Source organism: Osmerus eperlanus, chromosome 2, assembly GCF_963692335.1.
Source record: "Osmerus eperlanus chromosome 2, fOsmEpe2.1, whole genome shotgun sequence".
Taxonomy (NCBI): Eukaryota; Metazoa; Chordata; class Actinopteri; order Osmeriformes; family Osmeridae; genus Osmerus; species Osmerus eperlanus.
In genome coordinates, this window is record NC_085019.1 from 10,199,582 (window position 1) to 10,219,172 (window position 19,591).

General features: G+C 42.3%; 1 protein-coding gene across 1 annotated transcript; it reads right to left on the bottom strand.

The window, feature by feature from the left end:
* Positions 1-240: 240 nt before the first annotated feature.
* Positions 241-9,724, bottom strand: gaa (alpha glucosidase). Its single transcript, XM_062452356.1, has 19 exons — positions 8,655-9,724; positions 8,271-8,422; positions 7,812-7,977; positions 7,542-7,638; positions 7,334-7,453; positions 6,719-6,837; positions 6,372-6,503; positions 5,880-5,990; positions 5,644-5,757; positions 5,461-5,545; positions 5,164-5,281; positions 4,621-4,754; positions 3,249-3,400; positions 2,797-2,945; positions 2,485-2,626; positions 2,239-2,337; positions 1,906-2,070; positions 1,276-1,428; positions 241-906 (listed from the first exon to the last, which is right to left on the bottom strand). The coding sequence occupies exons 1-19, from the start codon at positions 9,225-9,227 to the stop codon at positions 841-843; spliced, it is 2,847 nt and encodes a 948-aa protein (XP_062308340.1). The 5' UTR covers positions 9,228-9,724; the 3' UTR covers positions 241-840.
* Positions 9,725-19,591: the final 9,867 nt, after the last annotated feature.

The following is a 19,591-nucleotide window of genomic DNA, read 5'->3' on the forward strand; positions in this document are numbered from 1 at the left end:
GCTGAAAGCTTGCATGCAGTTGGTTTATCCAGAACTCACATGCGCATCATCAGGACCAACGTTCCCAGAGTCAGTGTAGTAGCCTACTACGGCCGATCTCATGATAATGTATTTATATTCCAATGACTGATTTTAGCGGATGTTTTGAATGCAAGCAGTTAAAAACATTTGTCCACACAAGGCTTTCGGGTTTACTGCACACGTTACTGATTTAATTACTGAAAAGATAGAAACAATATCTCACATAGTAGTCCATTTATTTTAGATAAGAAATACAAATATAAGAAATCCTGTGATAAATATAGTTATTCTACGATGCAAGTCAATCGGGCTACAAGTCAGGATGATATTTCCCAAGATGATGTTGGTAATGCATATCAAACTTGTGTGAGCATTAGCAATATCCAACTTTATTACAAAGCTGCTTAAAATTACGAGATTAACAAAAAATATTGGTACTACATCAAATTAGTTAGATAAAATAAGATTACCATCCTAAATCTAAATGGTATCCTGAAAGTAGGCTTTGTAGCAAGGCTTCTCTGAAATCAGTCTGTAACAATGACGAAATGGAGAAAGATTAATTCAGTTTTACTGTAACATATCCATATATACACTGTACACTCCAATCGTGTTTCATCTTGACACTTTCAATGCAATAGAAATGCAATTGACATAAAAACAATGATCTCTGAAACAAATCAAGGAAACAGTAAGTGCAATGTCTTCTTTTAAGAGCAGCAGTGAACAATGATTGAGAGGTGAGGGTGTAGCTAGGCAAGAAGAAGTCCGAAACAGAACCTCTGGATTCCAAAAGGCTACTAAATGCAGTCCACTGGGTTACAGAGTCCACTGGATTGTAAAAACCTCAGACATGGGTAGAGCAAGATGGGTCACAGTCAGAACCTACAGAGAGACAAAAGGTAGTAAAACAGAAGTCGATCAGGCAGCCAAAAATAACCTGAAAGATCCACAAAAAGCAGAAAATCATATAAAAAAATTAATTAAATCAAATTGTATTTATACTGCCCTTTTTAAAAGCACGTAAACCCTTGTGTACAGCTGTTTAGACAGCAAGGCAAACAAGCAGGTCAGACATGTCTAGAGAAAGAAGGAATGGCAGTGTGGGGATCAAAGTAAAAAGAAACATTTTATCTTGAGTTTTCATGGGAGTTTTTCTTCGTCTTCCTTGAGAGTTTAGGTGCAGTTCTTTGGCCGTATATAAAGCTCTATGTGGCATTGCATTCAAAAAGGGCTATTGATTAGATCAATCACCTTGCTGTCTGAGCAGTACGTGAAGTCCATGACCTTCTCCCCGTTGGCCCACACGCTGCGGGGTGGAAGGAGCACTCCGAACACCCGCAGCCCCCCCAGAACCAGACCATCCAGACCTCCGTTCAGCTTCAGGGGGTCGCTCACTACCTGGGACTGCCACCAGATGTCAAAGGTCACCCACAAGCAAAAAAAGGGAGGGGGATCCTCTTGGACAGAGGTCTTCAACCCTGGTCCCCCCATCTTGTATGTTTTAGATGTTTCCCTGCTCCAACACAACTGATTCAAATGACTGGGTCATTAACAGGCTTCTGCAGGAAACATCTAAAACATACAGGACAGTGGACCCTAAGGACCAGGGTTAAAGACAAATGCTCTAAGCAGTATCTGCACTGCATATACAATATGTACTTAATTTAAATTTAAAAGCCCAATACAATGTATAGATTCATGCTTATCTTCTGTCCTTAACTCTTATAAAGGTAGCATGCACTTATCTGGTCAAATTGTGGCCAAATGAGAATCATTATATCATCAATTACCCACAGGTAGTACCACACTGACCTCTAAGAACACTAAGATTTTGATCTCTTTCAATTGAATACACTGACTCACACAGCCTCAGTCTCATACCTGCCCAGCGATGAAGATGACATAAGAGTAGTCTCCCTTCTCAAAGGTGTCCAGGCTGTCCCCATCATCCCAGAACAGGTCGCCCCATGCCCAGCCCCCCGCAGACAGAGCCACCGTCAGGAGGAAGGGGTTATTGCGTGAAGCTGAAGTGGTCAATTCTGGTTCCTGTGACAGCAGGTTTTTAGACCAATCACTTATCAAATCATCCTTTTTTTAAATATAAATATTTGTTTTAGTTGTGAATGTGCAGCAGAATCAGCAGATTAGCGTCATCAGCAGTAAACATCAGACATCAGGTGGTAGTAAATCAGAAAGCCCTTCCAGCCCTTGCACCTGCTGTGGGATGATGTGTCCCTCCCTCACGTGGACTTGGATGGTGTCTAGCGGAGCTGGGAGGAGCAGGTACTGGCCTCGGCTGTAGAATGGCTGGCCCTTCACAGGAACGATGAGATGGTTGCATGGAATTTCTTTACCATATATTCTTTGTAAACTTGAGAGTGCTTTCTGTTAGAATGATGGCATTTGTGAAAGACTCAACACCCCACCCAACACCAGATGAATGAGAGGGAGGATATCTACATTGTGCAGACTGTACCAAGTCCCTGGGGGGAGATAAGCAGCCAGCTCCCATGCCCCCTGCTCCAACACTGGGCTGATGAGAAGAGAACCCCCCCACAGAAACTGTCTGTCGATGGTTTGGCTGTTCGGGTCAGAGGGGAACCTGGGAGAGTTTCATGACAGGTTAAACAGGTTTTCTGACATAATTTTGAAGACAGGAATTGAATTGGAGAGGACAAGTGAGGCGAGGAAGAGGAGAGGAGGTGAGGAGACAGGGGAAGAGGAAGGTAAAGGCAAGGAGAGGGAGGAAGAGAGGCGAGAGGAGATACATACTCGAGGAAGAGAGGCCTGGCCACGGTGTCTGCAGAGGTGTGAGCATGGTGGAAGAGGGTGTAGAGGAAGGGCAGGAGAGAGTAACGCAGCATGACTGCAGTCCGCATAGCTGCCTGGGCCTTCTGCCCAAACACATAGGGCTCCTGGGGCTGACACACACCAACACAGGCACACAGGCTAGAGTTACTTATGTTCATTATTCATAGTGCTACCTCTATTCATAACACATATACCTTTACATGGACACAGAGAAAACACATTGGCCTACTCTACAAGGGATCACTTGGAGGCTTATACATTGCTATGCAGAAATGTATACAGTAACTGCAAAATACATTTATCCAAGTATGATTGCTGGAAAAAAGATCACAGCTTTTTCAAGATCAAGGCTTTTTAGCTAAAAGGAATTACTCTCTCGTACACGCGCGCACACACACAGTTGCATGTCTTACAGCGTTGGGTTTGTCGTTGTGGTTTCTCATGAAGGGGTAGAAAGCTCCCAGCTGCATCCAGCGCACACACAGCTCCTCCGTGGTGTCCCCTCCAAACCCACACACATCGGCACCTGCCAGGGGCACTCCAAACAGGCCAAACAGCAGCATTGCTGGGGGGAACAAAAGAGAACACCCATGCCCCCTTTCAATGATCAGTCATTTTATGTACTTGTTCAGGAACTCGTCACTTGTCCTATTTATGGCTATGGGAAAGTATCTGTGACAGCTTGATAAAAAAAACTATTCCACTAGTCGAATATTGTGCCTGTCTTGGGCATTATACTCAACGTTGATGATAATGTAACTGTGTGATATTGTAGGTGCACTGCCAGAGGGGGTTAGGACCAGGGTTCTAAATTAACACCCGCCAAATGCGGGTTAAAATTCATTTTGGCGGGTGTTAATAAAAACTCACTAGCCAGTTTGGCCGGTGATACATGAGGCATTAGATGAATGATACATAAGGCTCTGTTCTCGGCATGGTTCTCGGTCATTTATCCCCCTGGCAGTACTTCCTAAGTTTCCCATGAACACTGTGCCGTAATGCTACGTGATAACGTTTTATACGCCCATTGGCTGCGCGCAGTTGAAGTGAAACCGGCGCGAGAAACCGTGGAAACAAACGGAGCGTCCACCAGAAAACACAAGGAAGAAGTAAAACGAAGCATAGCGGATCATAGGAGGTAATAAGAGCTAGAGTAGTAAAGTAAAGTAAAAAGTTAACTTAATGCGGCGGTGATTAGGACAAACTTCTGGGGGCGAGAAGAGGAACGAGGCAGGGGATGAGGAATTGATAGCACTAGAGAAACGAAGAAAAGAAAATGTAATGCCAAATGGCCGACGGGTCGGGAATGGCTTGTGTTTGACAATGAAAATGTTGTCATGTTTTGTAAGGATTGCCGCATGTAGTCTACGCATAAGAAAAATTATGTTGCTTACTGACACAGTCTAGTGTAATGTAAATACACTGTTCTTAATAAAGAGTATATTAGGTCAGTTTAATTAATGCCTGCTTAGGACAAATGTTTCTGTAAATGCATGGGCAGGAGTCAATCTCATGACGCGAATGGACGTTTTAGCCATTTACAATAAATCGTGTCCTTACGTATTGGTGATTTCACATACCCTTGCATCATACTTCTGTGCTTCATTTTTCTTCATTTTCTGTGTTTTTCATGCCAACAATGTTAATAAAATGATCAAATGCATTCAGGGAAACTCATAATTGTTCTTATTTTCACCGGAAAGAATTTGGCTAGTGGAAATTCTGATTGGCTGGTGATCAAAAAAGTTCATTTAGAACCCTGGTTAGGACAGGTCCTGTTCTAACCTGGAATGGAGAAACGGAGCTGTTCCCAGTCACTTTGCACGTCCCCAGTCCACACTCCAGAGAAGCGGCCAATACCAGGGAAGGAGGAGCGGGAAAGGACGAAGGGTCGCGCCCCGCGCACCCTCACCAGGGCACTGGAACATTAAGGGTTATTCTGTTTGAAGATATAACTTGGGGCATTTTTCATGCTTTATTGGACAGTTTGTAGTAAAGTGTGACAGGAAAGGCAGGGAAGACATGCAGCACAGGGCCAATGCCTGATTCAACCCCAGGCCGCTCTGGTAAGACCTTCGCCTACATGGTACGCACACTTATATAGTGAGCTACTGGGGCGCCCAGGTCGTTCAGTTTAATGATTGAAATTGCCCAATGTTTAACATTCTAAAATATATCCAGTTTTCTGTTTCATCTAGGTTAATATAATCCTAATATAGCCACCAAGTACTCAGATACCGCAAATACTATTTCTTGTCATGGGCCCAATTATTTTTGTGTCTTTCAAAGTTGTGCCACCATCTCTGCAGTGTAATATCTCACTCTGACCTGTGGGTGGCGCTGGCTTCGCTCAGGCTGTAGAGGTTGTGAAGGTTGTAGTGGGAGGACAGGTTCTGCAGTGCTGACATGCAGAGAGTGCCTGAGTTCAGCTGGCCTCCAACCACCCCTGTTTGTAAAGAAGAAACAATACTATGGTAAGTGGCAATAACAATGAAACAAATTCATATACCACTCAGAGTTTATCCAATTAAAGATTGTTTTGGATATTAATTCTGGATGATGTAAAAAAGGAGAGTAAAGATTGTTTCTTAAAATTGGGTCAGCTTGTAACTGTAGCACACTAACTTGGCACGAAGGGGGGGCTTTCCAGATCACTGTCAGGGCATCCATCTACTGAGCCTGGCACAAAACTGGCTGGCTCATTCATATCCTGGGGAAAGTGGCATGACAGAATAAGTTTTTTTTTTTTTTTTTTTTGAAGAACAGAGGGTACACACATATACGTACACACTCAACCTGGTTACTTACAATCCAAAGGCCGTCTACAAGGACCCTGGAGTGGAACTCTCTGATGCAGTCCTCCCACCACAAAACTGTCTCCGGGTTGGTGAAGTCCGGGAAAGCTGTCGGGCCAGGCCACACCTAAACACATGCACACAAGAAGTCAGAGACATCTAGACAGACACACACTAGCAGGCATTACCAAGCCACATGCAACACACAGGGACTCATTTAAAAACCATGAGATTTGAGAGCTAGCTGACCTTCCCTATGAGGGTCTGACCGGTGGCGTTCCTGATGAAGACTCCTCTCCTCTGGCCCTCGTCGAAGGGCGGGTAGGTACCGGCAGGGCTACTGCTACTAATGCCTGGATCCTGGTGGGAGGAACCATGACACTCAGGTGTAGTGGGACACTGTTTAGGTACAATCATCAAGCTTCTGCTGCCCTCTGCTGGTTGACAAGCGGAACATGAGTTTCAGTTGTAGGAAAAATGCAGGACTGAAATCTGTGGCAATTTCCTTAGGATAAGGGAATATGATGTGTACTGTGCATTTTCTTTGAGGTATATTTCTAAATGCAGGACTGAATTCAGTGGCGATTTCATTAGGATATGGGAAATGTTGTTTCCTTTGCATTTCTTGAATACATAGTTATCATAGTCACACTTTTCTAGTGCACTATTGTCAGGCTTCTAGTAGAAGTTTGTGAACGTATTGTGTACCATTTACTATATGAGAGACCCCCCATCTCTCACCAGGATGAGAATGTACTTCATTCCCTTCTGATGCAGCTCCTCCACCATCTCTGGAAGATCCCCGAAACGGCGGGGGTCAAAGGTGAACACCCTGCGCTTGTCTGCGTAATCCAGGTCATTCCACTGCACGTCCTGACCACGACAACACCCAACCACCCCAAACCTGAAGGTCAAGAAGGCTTGCATGCTAATTCAAACATAACTATGATATGGTTGTGCTAGTACAATAGAAGAAGAGTATCCAATGGCAGCATGCTAACGCAGTAAAAGTATTCTTTCGCTGAAGTTAACCTAAATGATAGATGATAGAAAGGATAGCACTTGCTTTTAACCCCTAGAGTAGTTACCAGGGGGAAGTTGGCTTGGTGCATGCGTCTGACCACTTCCCTGGTGGCATTTGTGGATGGGTAACCCCAGCGACACAGGTGGAACCCCAAGGCCCAGTACGGAGGCATCAAAGGATGACCTGTACGTTTGTTTTCAAATGTGGGTGGGATGACAGCTTTTTTGAATAGTTGAGGATTCATCCATTAAATATAATTTTTGTAATGAAAGTGTGTGTGTGGGACATGTCTAATGAAACCTACATTTTAACTACAAAGTATACCTACAAATCCTATAATGACACCTACGCCCCTGACCAGAGGTAAAAGGGGAAGACGCAGTCGGCTATCTGCCTTTCCTTGTCTCCCCCACTTCTGTCCAGAGAGATGGATGGTTCTGTGGCCTGTGTCCACACTCATTTCTTCCCTGAATCCCTATATTAAAACCACACAGCTGTCACCAATATCAGCTAGACCAGTGATTTTAACAAAGTCAAAGGAGGGCCACAATTTAGATTCACACACTTAAATGACATTGTCCACTCGATATCCTTAAATAAATTGTTGTCAGGTACCCTGCGTTGGTCATCTAGGCCTATGTCAATGTTTACTTAAGTCCAAGCTTATGGGTTAATCTACCTATAACTTGAAGGTACTGTCGGACCACACTCTGAGGATCTGGTCCCAGGAACACATACAGGTCCAGGATCCCGCCAACAGTCACCCAGGTAAGAGCAGGAGTGGGCTGTAATACCACCTCTGCAAAGTAACAGAGAAGTCAATAAATGAGTTATAAAACACACAAAAAAGTGTGTGTTTGCGTGTGTATTGTTGACATTTCTACTACCCATGGCATTGCTGTTGAGCAGGAAGACTCCGTGAGCCAGGCCATCTTCCTCCTGTACCATGTAGAAGGGATGGGACCCATACAGGTTGGCATCACTCTGGCAGAAGAGATCTGGCATTAACCGGTTGTGCAGATGAAAGCCTTGTTTGGGGTCACATTCTAATCCAAACAATTACACCTGTCCTACTCAAAGGCATTTAAATGACAAGCTGTTCATTCCTGGAACATATCTGAGTCTCAGGGGGTACACATTTTTGGGGGGGAGCTTACATGTGGTGCCATGCCTCTGTTCCACAGGGTGAAGGAGGTCCAGTTGAGTTCCAGGTTCAGGTGAGTGTAGTGCTCCCCAAGCCCAGACACCAGGCCCGAGGCCAGGGACGTGGAGAGCTGCAGGTACTGGTCAGCAAACAGCAACGGAGCCACTGTGGTGTTCACACTGACACACACAGCACAAGGGGTTGTTAGCGGGTACCTTGTGGAAGGTCTGCCTGTGACAGTTTTAAGTCATGATGAAGGCAGGATTGGTTATTCCATGCTCAGGAATGGTTTTGTAATTCAGGATTGAGACTGAGGCTGTCAGGTAGGTAGACAGGCAGAGGTCTAGACAGACATGCACAGAAACGGCCAGCGAGCCTGCCTAACTGCAGATCGAAAGGCAGAAATGGCAGACTGACATGTAGAGACAGGAGGGTCAGAAAGACAGCTTCATAGACACTTATGACTACTCACAGGACCCGGCCATTAGACTTGCGGCGCACAATGAAGCCGAAAGGGTCAGGCTGGAATTCAGTGATGTAGAGGGGGTGCTGGGGGTCGGCACCTCTGCTGGCATGGCCAATGCCCAGTGGAACCTCATATCGCTGAGTAAATGGATCCTTCAACTACAGAAGGGGAAACCATAAGGTTATCAATTATCCGTTGCATATTTTAAGCACCCAGACTTCCATCTACATATCGCGACCACCTGAGTGAGCATTATTTTCCCTCATGGCTTTAGAGGCATTGTATTGGTAACTACAGATTAACAAGAATACGCAGTCCAGCCCTATTCTTTTTACGCAGGAAGGCCTGATTAAGCACACATCAAACTGGAGAAAATTGAGCCAGACTCACAGTGAGGTGCAGCCTTCCTGCCGTCTCCTCCAACACCTCCAGTCTAAGAGTGGGGATGTCCCTGGGAAGGTAGGAGGGAGTGGGCCTCTTCAGAGTGGCAGCCAGGCCCCTGGAGGTTGGGGTGAGGGGCCCCATTCTATACCCACTGTAGGAAGGGGGGTAGAAGCACCAAGGGGCTCCCGGCACTGCATGTGGAATAGGGGCATAGCAGCAACTTCTTTCCTCACACTCTGTCTGGCTCAAGACCCGGTCTCTGGCACAGTTGAATCGGCTTTCCAAAGGCAAGCTGCATTCAGATTCACTGGGTTTGTTGAACCTGGCAATGAGCGAGGCTTCTTTGGACAATGTGGGGACGTGTGTTTGATGCTGAGACATAGCCACTCTTTGTGTTGTCTCTGGATTCTTTAAACTGTTTCTGGCTATCACATGAACAGGTGTTTTCTTACACTGTTCTTCTGTTAACTTCATCACAGAGGCTTGTTGATGGAAGCACAGGCTTAGATAACACATCAACAAAGCCAGCATTAACAACACTGATAGACAGTTGGTGGTGAGACGGCTAATCAAACCCATACTTATAAGTCAAACAGAAGTACTGTAGTCGTTTGCTGGTGTTGACGAGTTGAATTGTTTGAACATTCTTCAGTAATGTAAACTAGTAGATATCGTGACACAAACTACACATCACTAGCAAGTCAGGCTGGAAGATCTTCCAAAGCTAGTGCTACCTAGATATTACTAAAACGCAGGTTTTCATGTAATTTCCCTCTCCTCGGTTGTGCGAAAACAAACGGCAGAATCCGTGAAGCTACATTAGTTACTACTACACAGCACGCAACACTAACAGACATTTACATATCATCACAAAAAGAGCACGGACCAGTGCAGAATTTAACTAGATTTTGAGGTTGCTATACTTCTTGAAAATAGCATGTTAGATAGCAAAGTACAAAGTTAATAAATAGCTGGTCAGCTAACAAAATACAGTTCACATTTATACGGCAAGTCAGTTGGGACAAACAGAACCTAAATTCGTTTTTTCCCTCCCCCTTGTAGCCCAGAGTCAAAAGAGTCACTACACTCTGATCTCACCGACATGCGATCACGTGGTTCAAGTAGCTCGCTGTGGTTCCAAAAAACCCACTGCTGTCAACCTGTTTGAATGGTTTTCTGCGGGACAGACAGCAGCACCATCTCGATTTACTATACTATTTTCGGTATATTAACACATAATATCAATTGGTTACTGGTGTGTTGTATCATGTATATGTCTGCTATTTTATTATTAACATTTATACCATGGTCTGGGTGAATACTCGATTCTGATTGGCTGCAAGGGGGGTCCATTATCAGGTGATATAAGGACACCTACTACGTCTTTTATGGAAGCAAATCGTGACCAAAATTCAAATGCATTTGCAGAAATGCTTTTTCATTTTAAGAATGTGGCTGCATTATTTGACTCATAAATGAAATTAGTAATCAATCATCCTATTTGCATTTTAATTTTCCTCTTCAAGAGTGCTCAATCTTTCACTTAATTAAAATGAAAAACAAATAGACATTTGAGATTTAATTTTCAAAATATGCCCCAGCAAATAGATACCAAAATTCAATTTGAAATGTAAAATTTGAAAATTAAAATGCATTTCCAGAAATGAGAAATCAAGCTAATGAGAAAGTGGCTGCAAAATCCTGACCACAATTCAAATTCAAATGCATTTCGAGAAATGCATTTTCATTCTCAAGAACGTGGCTGCAAAATCGTGACCACAATTCAAATTCAAATGCATTTCCAGAAATGCATTGTCATTTGAAGAACGTGGCTGCAAAATCGTGACCACAATTCAAATTCAAATGCATTTCCAGAAATGCATTTTCATTTTAAGAACGTGGCTGCAAAATCATGACCACAATTCAAATTCAAATGCATTTGCAGAAATGCAAAATGAACGAAAAAGCATTCTGAGCGGCACAGCAGAGTGACGTCAGTAGCCGCTCTTCTTCAGCTCCCTGCTGACCGAGCTAGCCATCTTGTTCGGTAGGGGGCGGTGTGCACATCTGCATTGCATTCATAGAGTTAAAGATCCTGTAAAGTAAATTCCATGTTTTGCTTCTAAGTACATTATATACGTGTGAAATTAGTTCCTGAAAGCATGTGCAAAGCGCTAAAACCTTGTCGCACTGAAATGTGGAGTTAGACCGAAGAACAGTTTCTCTTCCGTTTTCAGATCAGGTTTTAATGGGCGGAGCCAAAAAATGCCCTATCTACGTCATTTCGCCCCATCTACGTCAGATCACTGAATGGCTCCTCCTGCTGTACTGTTATTGTGGCTTACATCAGATAGCTAGCTAGCTTCAGGATGTCTCCCACCACCCGCAACTGCATCTCCCCTGGACAGGGGCGTCTTAATAGCACTTGAGGCCCCTGGGCTATGGACTTTTTTTTCATTTTTTGAGGCCCCCCACACGCTAATCGCACGAGTTGCTTGTATTGTTATTTACATTCCGTTGCACGGTTTAGGCTGAAATTCAGTTTTTGTGGCAAAAGGTGCCTTGTGTCAACGAAGGGAACTCAGTGCTAGCCTACGTCACAACGTCAGCACACGTTTGCAACGACGCATGGATACAACTTGCATTGCTGTTGCATTAAGTATCGTATCGTGCCGTGGTGTACTAGCAGCATTATACATTTAAGCAATTCAAGACTTGCATGTACAGTAAGTAATGTCACAATAAATTATGTATTTAAACTCAAGCTTGTGTGGTGCGTCCCTGTATTCAATGCCACAGCCTAAACTTTATGTCAAAAGAAACGTTTTTGATTTCTGGCGCATTCAAACAATCCCCTCAGTGAAGTTTGGTTAGCAACAGCAGCTAGGCTAGCTTGCTCGTAGCATAATTCAGCTTCTCCACGCAGGGCTCTAGACTGAGACCAAAAAGTCGCGTTTGAGGGCATATTTTCAGTTAGCAGATGGTACCGTTTGAATCGCGATTCCATCTGAAAAATACTGCCGGTGACAATGTTGTTAGAATAGCTTGTCTCAAAGGGGTTCAGCTTGTTTCATATTAAAAGGACCCATCTGCAACCGACGCAAGCAAGCACACCCTACAAATTGTACCCTCTCTAGTTTTTGTTACATTTTGTTACGATAAGGGGGAGGGGGGGCCTCCCCTCCCTCCACATACACCACCAGATGCCACTGTAGAGCAGAGTAATGACACCGCGAATACGGACGTTTATCATCATTATTATTTTGTATTATTATTAAGAGGCCCCTGATTGGTCGAGGCCCCGGGCTTAAGCCCAGGTAAGCCCGTGCATTAAGGCGCCACTGCCCCTGGATGCAAGAACTCCAGCTGCGCTGCAACGCCATTTAAGTTGATAATGAAAGGAAAAATAGGTTGATAGATTTTGTGAAGAGCCACACTCATGGAAAGCTTCGGATAAACTCCAACATCCGCCTCTGCGCCACTGACCATTTCACGGCGGACAGTTTTAACACGGACCAGAGACAGACGGGGTTCACCAACACACGGCTTCTCTTGCAGCGCGAAGCCGTACCGAGCATCGCCCCCCCCCCCCCCCCCCCCCGGCCGTTCATCCTCCGGTCTCACCTGGACCATCCACCGCCGCCAGCAGTTCATCACTCAGTTCTGTGTGCTTGTTATAATTATACTACATAACTTTTCCAGAGGTATCTCTGCTATAATTAGTGCAAACCGCTAATTTGATATTAGGCTACTCGGTGTAGAATGATGGTATTTTGGTGAAATGGTAATGTGCTAGAAGTAGTTGGAGAGCTCACTGTCTGCTGTCTGCTGTAAATGTTTACTCCTGTGTTACAGCTCAGGGGAATATTTCATTTATATGCAGTATGTTTCACTCATTGAACAAATACATTCTAATTCTATACTGTTTTGTTCGGCTTGACGTAGCGTCCATTATCTGGGTCGTAGGTAGCTTACTTGAGAGAGGCGGCGCCTTCCAGCGAGGGTGCAGAGCTTCAGCTCCTTCAGCCGACACGCCCCCCCCCCAGTCTCGAACAGAGAAGACTGCTGATTTTCTTACGATTTCAAAGCCTAATTGAACATACTTGTCGGTTCTTTTTTTCATTCGAATTTGGATGGGTAGTTAATAACACATTATTCTGTGGTGTGATGAATTTGAAACTCGTTTTTAATTCCACTTTACAGGATCTTTAATATAACTAGAGGAAGCAACTTTTGTCTTCCACGATGGCGCCCCCATTCATTTCTATGAAAAGTGCTCAGTGGCGCAGTGAGGCAAGCGAGAGCGCGAAACTGGACCACGCCATCTTTCCACTTCCGACTCTTCCGGTCTAGCTTTAAACAGTGGCTCTTTTTTCCCCTAGCTCCGAGACCTTGTGCACGCTTGCAACTAGCTGTACACGTCATACTTTGCGACAGCCAGTGGCAAGCATAGATTTATATGGTTGCGAGCGTGTGAGTTAAGGCATTGCAGTGGCAGAATGGGGTACAAGTCCGATAAGAATCAGAGACATGATGCAAACTTTACGTAAATGTATGCTGTCATTCAAGGCCGGATTAACCATTAGGGCAACTGGGCACTTGCCCAGGGGCACATGACATCTAAGGGGCCCTGGACAATGTCAACTAAAATGTTATATCACTTTATGAACGCAGTCCTAACTTTCCTTAATGTGAGTACTTTATTGCAACTCGTTCGATCAAAATATTATGTTAAATCACGTCAAAAACAGTGTTTGTGTAGTCTAGTAGCCAGTGCCGCCGCTCCCATAACGCGCACTACGCGCTGTGCGTAGGGCACCAACTCCTGAGGGGGCACCAAAAATTAGCCAACTGAAAAATCATCATAGTTATAATACTTATAATGCCGATATTATTTTAGTATAGAAATATTAGGCACGTATATTACAAAACAGGCAGAACAAGAGATATAGCCAAAGCAAATTCCTTGTCTGTGCAAACTTTCATGGCAAATAAATCCCATTCTGATTCTGATTTAAATGCTCAAAAAAAGTTACGATGGTGCCCCCCCCCCAAAAAAACAAAAAAGAAATACACACTCAACTTCCCAAGCTCGCTGTGGGTGCCCTTCCCTATCTCAGTGGCCTGACGAACTTTGACAGCAGGCTAGGTCAACTTTTCTAAAATTGGCGGGGAGGTGGCGAGGGCCCTCAGCCTTGTTGCCCAGGGCACAGAAAATTGTTAATCCGGCCCTGCTGTCATTGTATAGTATTACTTTCACTTGGTTGTTAGAAATAGGCTATAGGGCTAAATATAGGGCTATTCTAGATGGAACTCATCACATATGTTGCTTTTTTTCTTGTTATTTGAGTATGATCTCCAACGCATTGTATCGGATTAAATAAACTGTTAACATGAAAACCTAGCTCCGTCGTTGTTCTCGCCAGGCAAAGAAAGCTTGATAGTTATTTTGGTAACAGAAATTTTCCATAATGCAGACTTACCATAGCTTACTGTAAACTGTATTTTTCACACTGCCTTCAATTTACATATCAGTGTAGAAATGTGGCCTGTTTTTTTATGTTCTACAAAACCAAACGCCTATTAATGGATATAACGTGATATAACAAGACTTATAAATAATAGGAATAATGTAATAGAAATAAATAATAATAGAAATAATGTAATAAATAAAAGCTTGAGAAGTGTCTAAAATATACTTTATTTAACATTTGCCTTTGAAAGGGGCTTAACAGAACTAGGCCTATATACAAGACGTTTCCATCAGATATAAGTGGGGGTGAAACAGTCACTGAGGACCTTCATTGTCCCACAAAAGCAGTCTGGCTTGATGACACGATTAAAAAAAAGAATAATGGGCGTGTTTAACAAAAGCTTCTGAAGGCAAGACTAATCATATTTATATCATTTCTTATTGTTGTTATCAGTTAAAGTATTAATCTTCGTCTTTGCTCCAGATAGACATGTCAACAATCTATGCTCACGCTTAACATAATGTAATATTTGCCATCATGACATGAACGTAAAAACGTTCTTGACAGAAAAATCAAATCTGTTTTAAAATAACGGGAATAAACTATATTAACAACATTTCATGTATGTGTGACAACCATTTGCTAAACTTGCTACAACAGGGCAGGCAACTCAAGCCATTTCTCCCTGTGCTCATTCAATATGGCTCATTCAGCTCCAGGTAAATCGGCTATCGGCCAATGTGAACTTTTGTGCTCGTGCCCTGTTAGTATCCGCAAGCACATTTGCAGGCAACTTTTATTGACGTAAGCAAATAAATGGGGTGCTAGTTTACCCATTTTGGATTGGTTTCAAATTTAGCAAAAATCAGGAAAAATTATTTTATGAAAAAGCTAGTAGTATGAGCCAGGTTCGAGAATCGAACAAAAATTATTGGGGGAGATAGTTTTATAAATGTTGACTGGAGTTAATAGAATAAAAACAACCGGAAGAGCCGGAAGTCTAACAAGAAATGCAATACCACCTACATCCACCGGGGCCGTTGTTTCATGCCGAGGGGTGGGGGCTTGATTGCATTACATTGCAAATGTGCCGGGAAATTGATTGAATTGCGGGGTCTTTAGAGGACGCATCACAGACTGAGCAACTTGATGTCAAACAATGACTAAAACAGTGGCAGAGCTACTATTAATGTGTAAATCTGTGACGGCAGAGTATGCAGCCAAGCTCTCTATGACTTGTTCTACTCGGTCACGGGCATCAGACTCAGATATATTATTAGATTCTACCTGCTCAGCTAATTCTAACAGTGTTTGCACAATTTGAGGGAGCGCCATGATCTGTGATGCGTCCTCTAAAGCAGCGGTCCCCAACCTTTTTTGCGCCACGGACCGCTTTCATGTAAGACATATTTTCACGGACCGGCAGGGGCGGACTGGGAGGAAAGATAGGCCCTGGACAGCTGCGCTGCTAATGCATGCACATTCTGGGTTTGATGTGATCCTAGTTAGTAACTTCCACACCTAATGCGAGCGCGGAGCGAAAAATAGTTTTGGGAGTTTTATGTGAAATAAACAGCCGTTTTTTCAATTGACAAAACCGTGTCTAGTGAATGTGATGTATTTTTGTCTCTTATTTTTTCAGCCCCATCTTTAAGTTTCTTAGCCTGGTTTTCCATCGTTATATTGTTACTAGCTAGCTTTCGATGTGTCAGTCCCACTGTTGTGTGTGACTATAAGCCACGACAGTGACACCCGAAGTGCGTTCCTTATATCCAGTTTAGGCCTATTCCATAATTTTGTTTGATTGCTGTCACGGCAGAATATCCCGCTTGATGTTGGAAATGGAAGCAGGGTTTTCAGTGCTTTAGTGGCGATCTCAGGATAGCCTTCATCCAAAACACCGATAGAGTTGTTGTCTCAAACAGGCTTCATTGAGTGGTAACTATCACTTGTCATGTGTCAAGAGGAAGAGACGCGCATGATACCGCTCAATAAAGCCCACAAACTTGCTAAAAAATGCTTTTTTGCTCAGGGGAAAAGGCCCGCGGAGAAGGAGAGAATCAGGTAATTTTTCAGAATAAAACGTCTTTCAGACTCTGATAATCAATTAAAAGGAATTAATGTTATTAATTCTTTTTTGTGCGGCCCGGTACGAAATGACCCACGGACCGGTACCGGTCCGCGGACCGGTGGGCACCGGTTGGGGAACGCTGCTCTAAATACCTGGTTCCCGGCACATTTGCAATGTAATGCAATGCAGACGTGCACACCGCCCCCTACCGAACAAGATGGGTAGCTCGGTCAGCAGGGAGCTGAAGAAGAGCGGCTACTGACGTCACTCTGCTGCGCCGGTCAGAATGCTTTTTCGTTAATTTTTTTTATTATTTTTTTTTTATCTTGAAACCTTAAATCTTCACGATACAAACAGTAAAGACAAGCAAACAGTCATTAATACAAAAAAAAAATACGTCAAGAGGAGAGCCAGGGGGAGTTTCAAATATATACATAAAAAATAGAGCATAACTGAATGGGTTTTAGCAGCTTTCTTATTTTCTGAATCAGATGGTTTTGATGTACTGTTCCGTTTCCCTACCAAAAGCAATACAAGAAGGTTTAGAGTTACTAAATTTGGCTTTGTGAATATGATATTTGCCTAAAATGATCAATAAATTAATTAGATATATTTCTTTCTGTTTCTTACTTTCGTTGTCACGGAAACCAACCAGTACATCTTTCCACAACAAGGAAAAATCAAAGACAAGTTTATCAGAAATGTATTGAGAGAGATCTTTCCAGAAAGATCTCTCTCGTGTGTAGGGAAAGTGTAGGGACACTGCCAGAAAAGGTGCACCATTGTTTCTGGACATATTCCACAAAAAGAGCAGTTAACACAAATGTCAAGCTTAAACCTAAGGAGGTAATGCTTAGCAGGATAATACCTATGTATGATTTTGAAAGAGACTTCTCTTACTTTATTCGTAAGTAGGTATTTGTAAGGAAGGTTCCATATATTCCCCCAATTCAGGTTGCCAAAATAGTTAGACCAATAGGGAACAACATTAGGGGTGCTGGTGACATCTCTCTGGAACAAAGAGCGAATGTTACGATTATTATTTCATTTTATTGTGGTAGCGAAACATTTATTACCAACTGAGGTCAACTTAGGGTCCAAAGTCGGTAGGCAATCTGGTTTTACAGTCCCTTTTAAGAGAGTTAAAATACCAGATGGGATGGCATCCATAACAATTGCAAACTCTCTTGGGGTGATTGGAATGCTAAAAGTGTGAAGGAATTCAGAATAATTCAACAATGATCCATTATCATTTAGTAGTTGGGATACTAGAATTATGTTATTGTTGAACCAAATTTCATAAAATAAAGATTTATTTTTAAACCTAATAAGCCGATTATTCCAGATGAAGCACCTATGTGGGGAGACATTATGTTTGTAGATTAACGACCATGCTAAGAGCATTTGTTTGTGGAATTTAGATAAGATTACGGGAATCTTGTCTATTTCATAATCACACAAAAGTAAATATTCTAGACCACCAACCTTAGAGGAAATATAGTTAGGTATAAAATTCCATGTAGATGTGGGGTTATTTAGAAAATGCTTTATCCAATTTAATTTAAAAGTATTATTAAGTGTTGTAAAATCAAGACAATTTAGACCACCACGTTCAAAAGGGTTCATAATAACAGATTTTTTCACATAATGCGTCTTGTTTTTCCAAATAAAATTGAAAAGTAATTTATCAATGGAATTACAGAGCTTTTTGTTGACAAATAAGGGGATAGCTGCATATGTAAGACGGGATAAACCTTCTGCCTTTGTCAACAACACTCGTCCTTTCAAGGATAAATCTCTCTGAAGCCATTGATTACATTTTTTCTTTGTCTTATTACTAATCAAATCAAAGTTTACAGAGCATCTCTCCTCCTCATTTTTCATTATAGTAATCCCTAGATAGGTAATCTTATCTGTGATTGGTATGTTACAAATCTGGGAGGTGTCGCTTTCTTTAAGAGAAAAAAGTTCACACTTCAGATTTAAGCAGAGTCCAGAATCTGCGGAAAATAATTATATTGTATTGATAGCGATTGGCACTTGGCTGGCATTTTTTTTTTTATAAAGTAGTATCATCTGCTAGTTGGGTGAGGATAACTTCCCTTTCTGCAATTTAAATTCCTTTTAAAGCACTATTTTTAATATGGGTGGAAAGAAGTTGTGTACATAAAATGAATAGGTAGGGAGAGGCAGGACAGCCCTGCCGGATACCTCTTTGCAGCTCAAATCTTGGCGATGTCCCATTTTTTTATCTGATAGAGCTATTGCCTTTGCAGTAAATTGTTCTAACAGCTTTACAGAAAAAAATCACCAAAACCAAATTTCTCAATAGTTTGAAATATAAAGTTATGTTCTACTGTGTCAAAGGCTTTATAGAAGAAGTCCAAGAAAAAGATAAAACTATCATCAGGACATAAAAATGAATAATCAATTATATCTAAGACAAGCCGATTATTGTTTGAGATATGTATTTTTCTCATGAATCCTGATTGGACTTCATCAATAACAGGGTCTAGAACATTTTTTAATCGTTTTGCAATGATCGAGGCAAAAATGTTGTAGTCAGTGTTAAGTAATGAAATAGCTCGCCAATTATCAATAAACAGTGGATCCTTTTTGGGTTTGGGGATTAACGTAATTAAGCCTTGGGATAGTGAAGGAGGTAAAGAACCTTTTTCAACGCTTTCTAATACTACTTCAAGTAGAAAGGGAGCTAAATCTTGTGTAAAAGCCTGATAAAACTCTGCAGAAAGGCCATCAACTCCAGGAGATTTATTAGTTTTACAATGTTCAATTGCAAACGTGATTTCCTGCAAGGTTATAGGGTCATCGCAGAGTTTCCTATCATCTTGAGAGATTGGTGAGACGATAAGAGGGTTCAAGAATGTAGTGGTTGATTGATGGCAATAATTTGATTTGTATAAACTTCTATAGAAGTCCGAACCAAAATCAGCTATGCTCTTTGGATTATCAGTTACATTACCGTTAATATTAAGTTGCTGGATTAAATTGACTTTCCCATGATATCTTTCTAAGACGAAAAAATAGGCAGAGTTCTGTTCCCCTTCTTCAATCCACCTTTTTCTTGACCTTATAAAGGCACCTTTTGCTTTGTTGGAATAAATCTCATTTAGTTTAAGTTGTTCCGAAATTAAAGTTAGCCTTTCCTCTTCTGATATATCTGCAGGGTCCTTCTGGTATAAAGATACTATTTTAGAGACCACTCTTTCTTCCTCCAATTTGCGACTTTTGGATAAGATACTACCATAATTCCTCAAATATTGGCCAGTTTTCAAATTTCAGAAGTTCCCAATTGCTACCAAAAGCATCCTTGGACTTTGCTTTATTCCAAAATTCCAATATTAGTTTTTTTTATGTCTGACTTTACCACATCGTGT

What these genes read in the sequence shown, in the direction of transcription:
- gaa (XM_062452356.1), bottom strand. Translation starts at nt 9,227, where the DNA reads ATGGGTTTGATTAGCCGTCTCACCACCAACTGTCTATCAGTGTTGTTA. An exon ending in ACCAAGCCAACTTCCCCCTG is followed by an intron (nt 6,504 to 6,718) that starts GTAACTACTCTA and finishes TGTCGTGGTCAG; the next exon opens with GACGTGCAGTGGAATGACCT. An exon ending in ACAACGACAAACCCAACGCT is followed by an intron (nt 2,946 to 3,248) that starts GTAAGACATGCA and finishes GGTGTGTGTCAG; the next exon opens with CCCCAGGAGCCCTATGTGTT.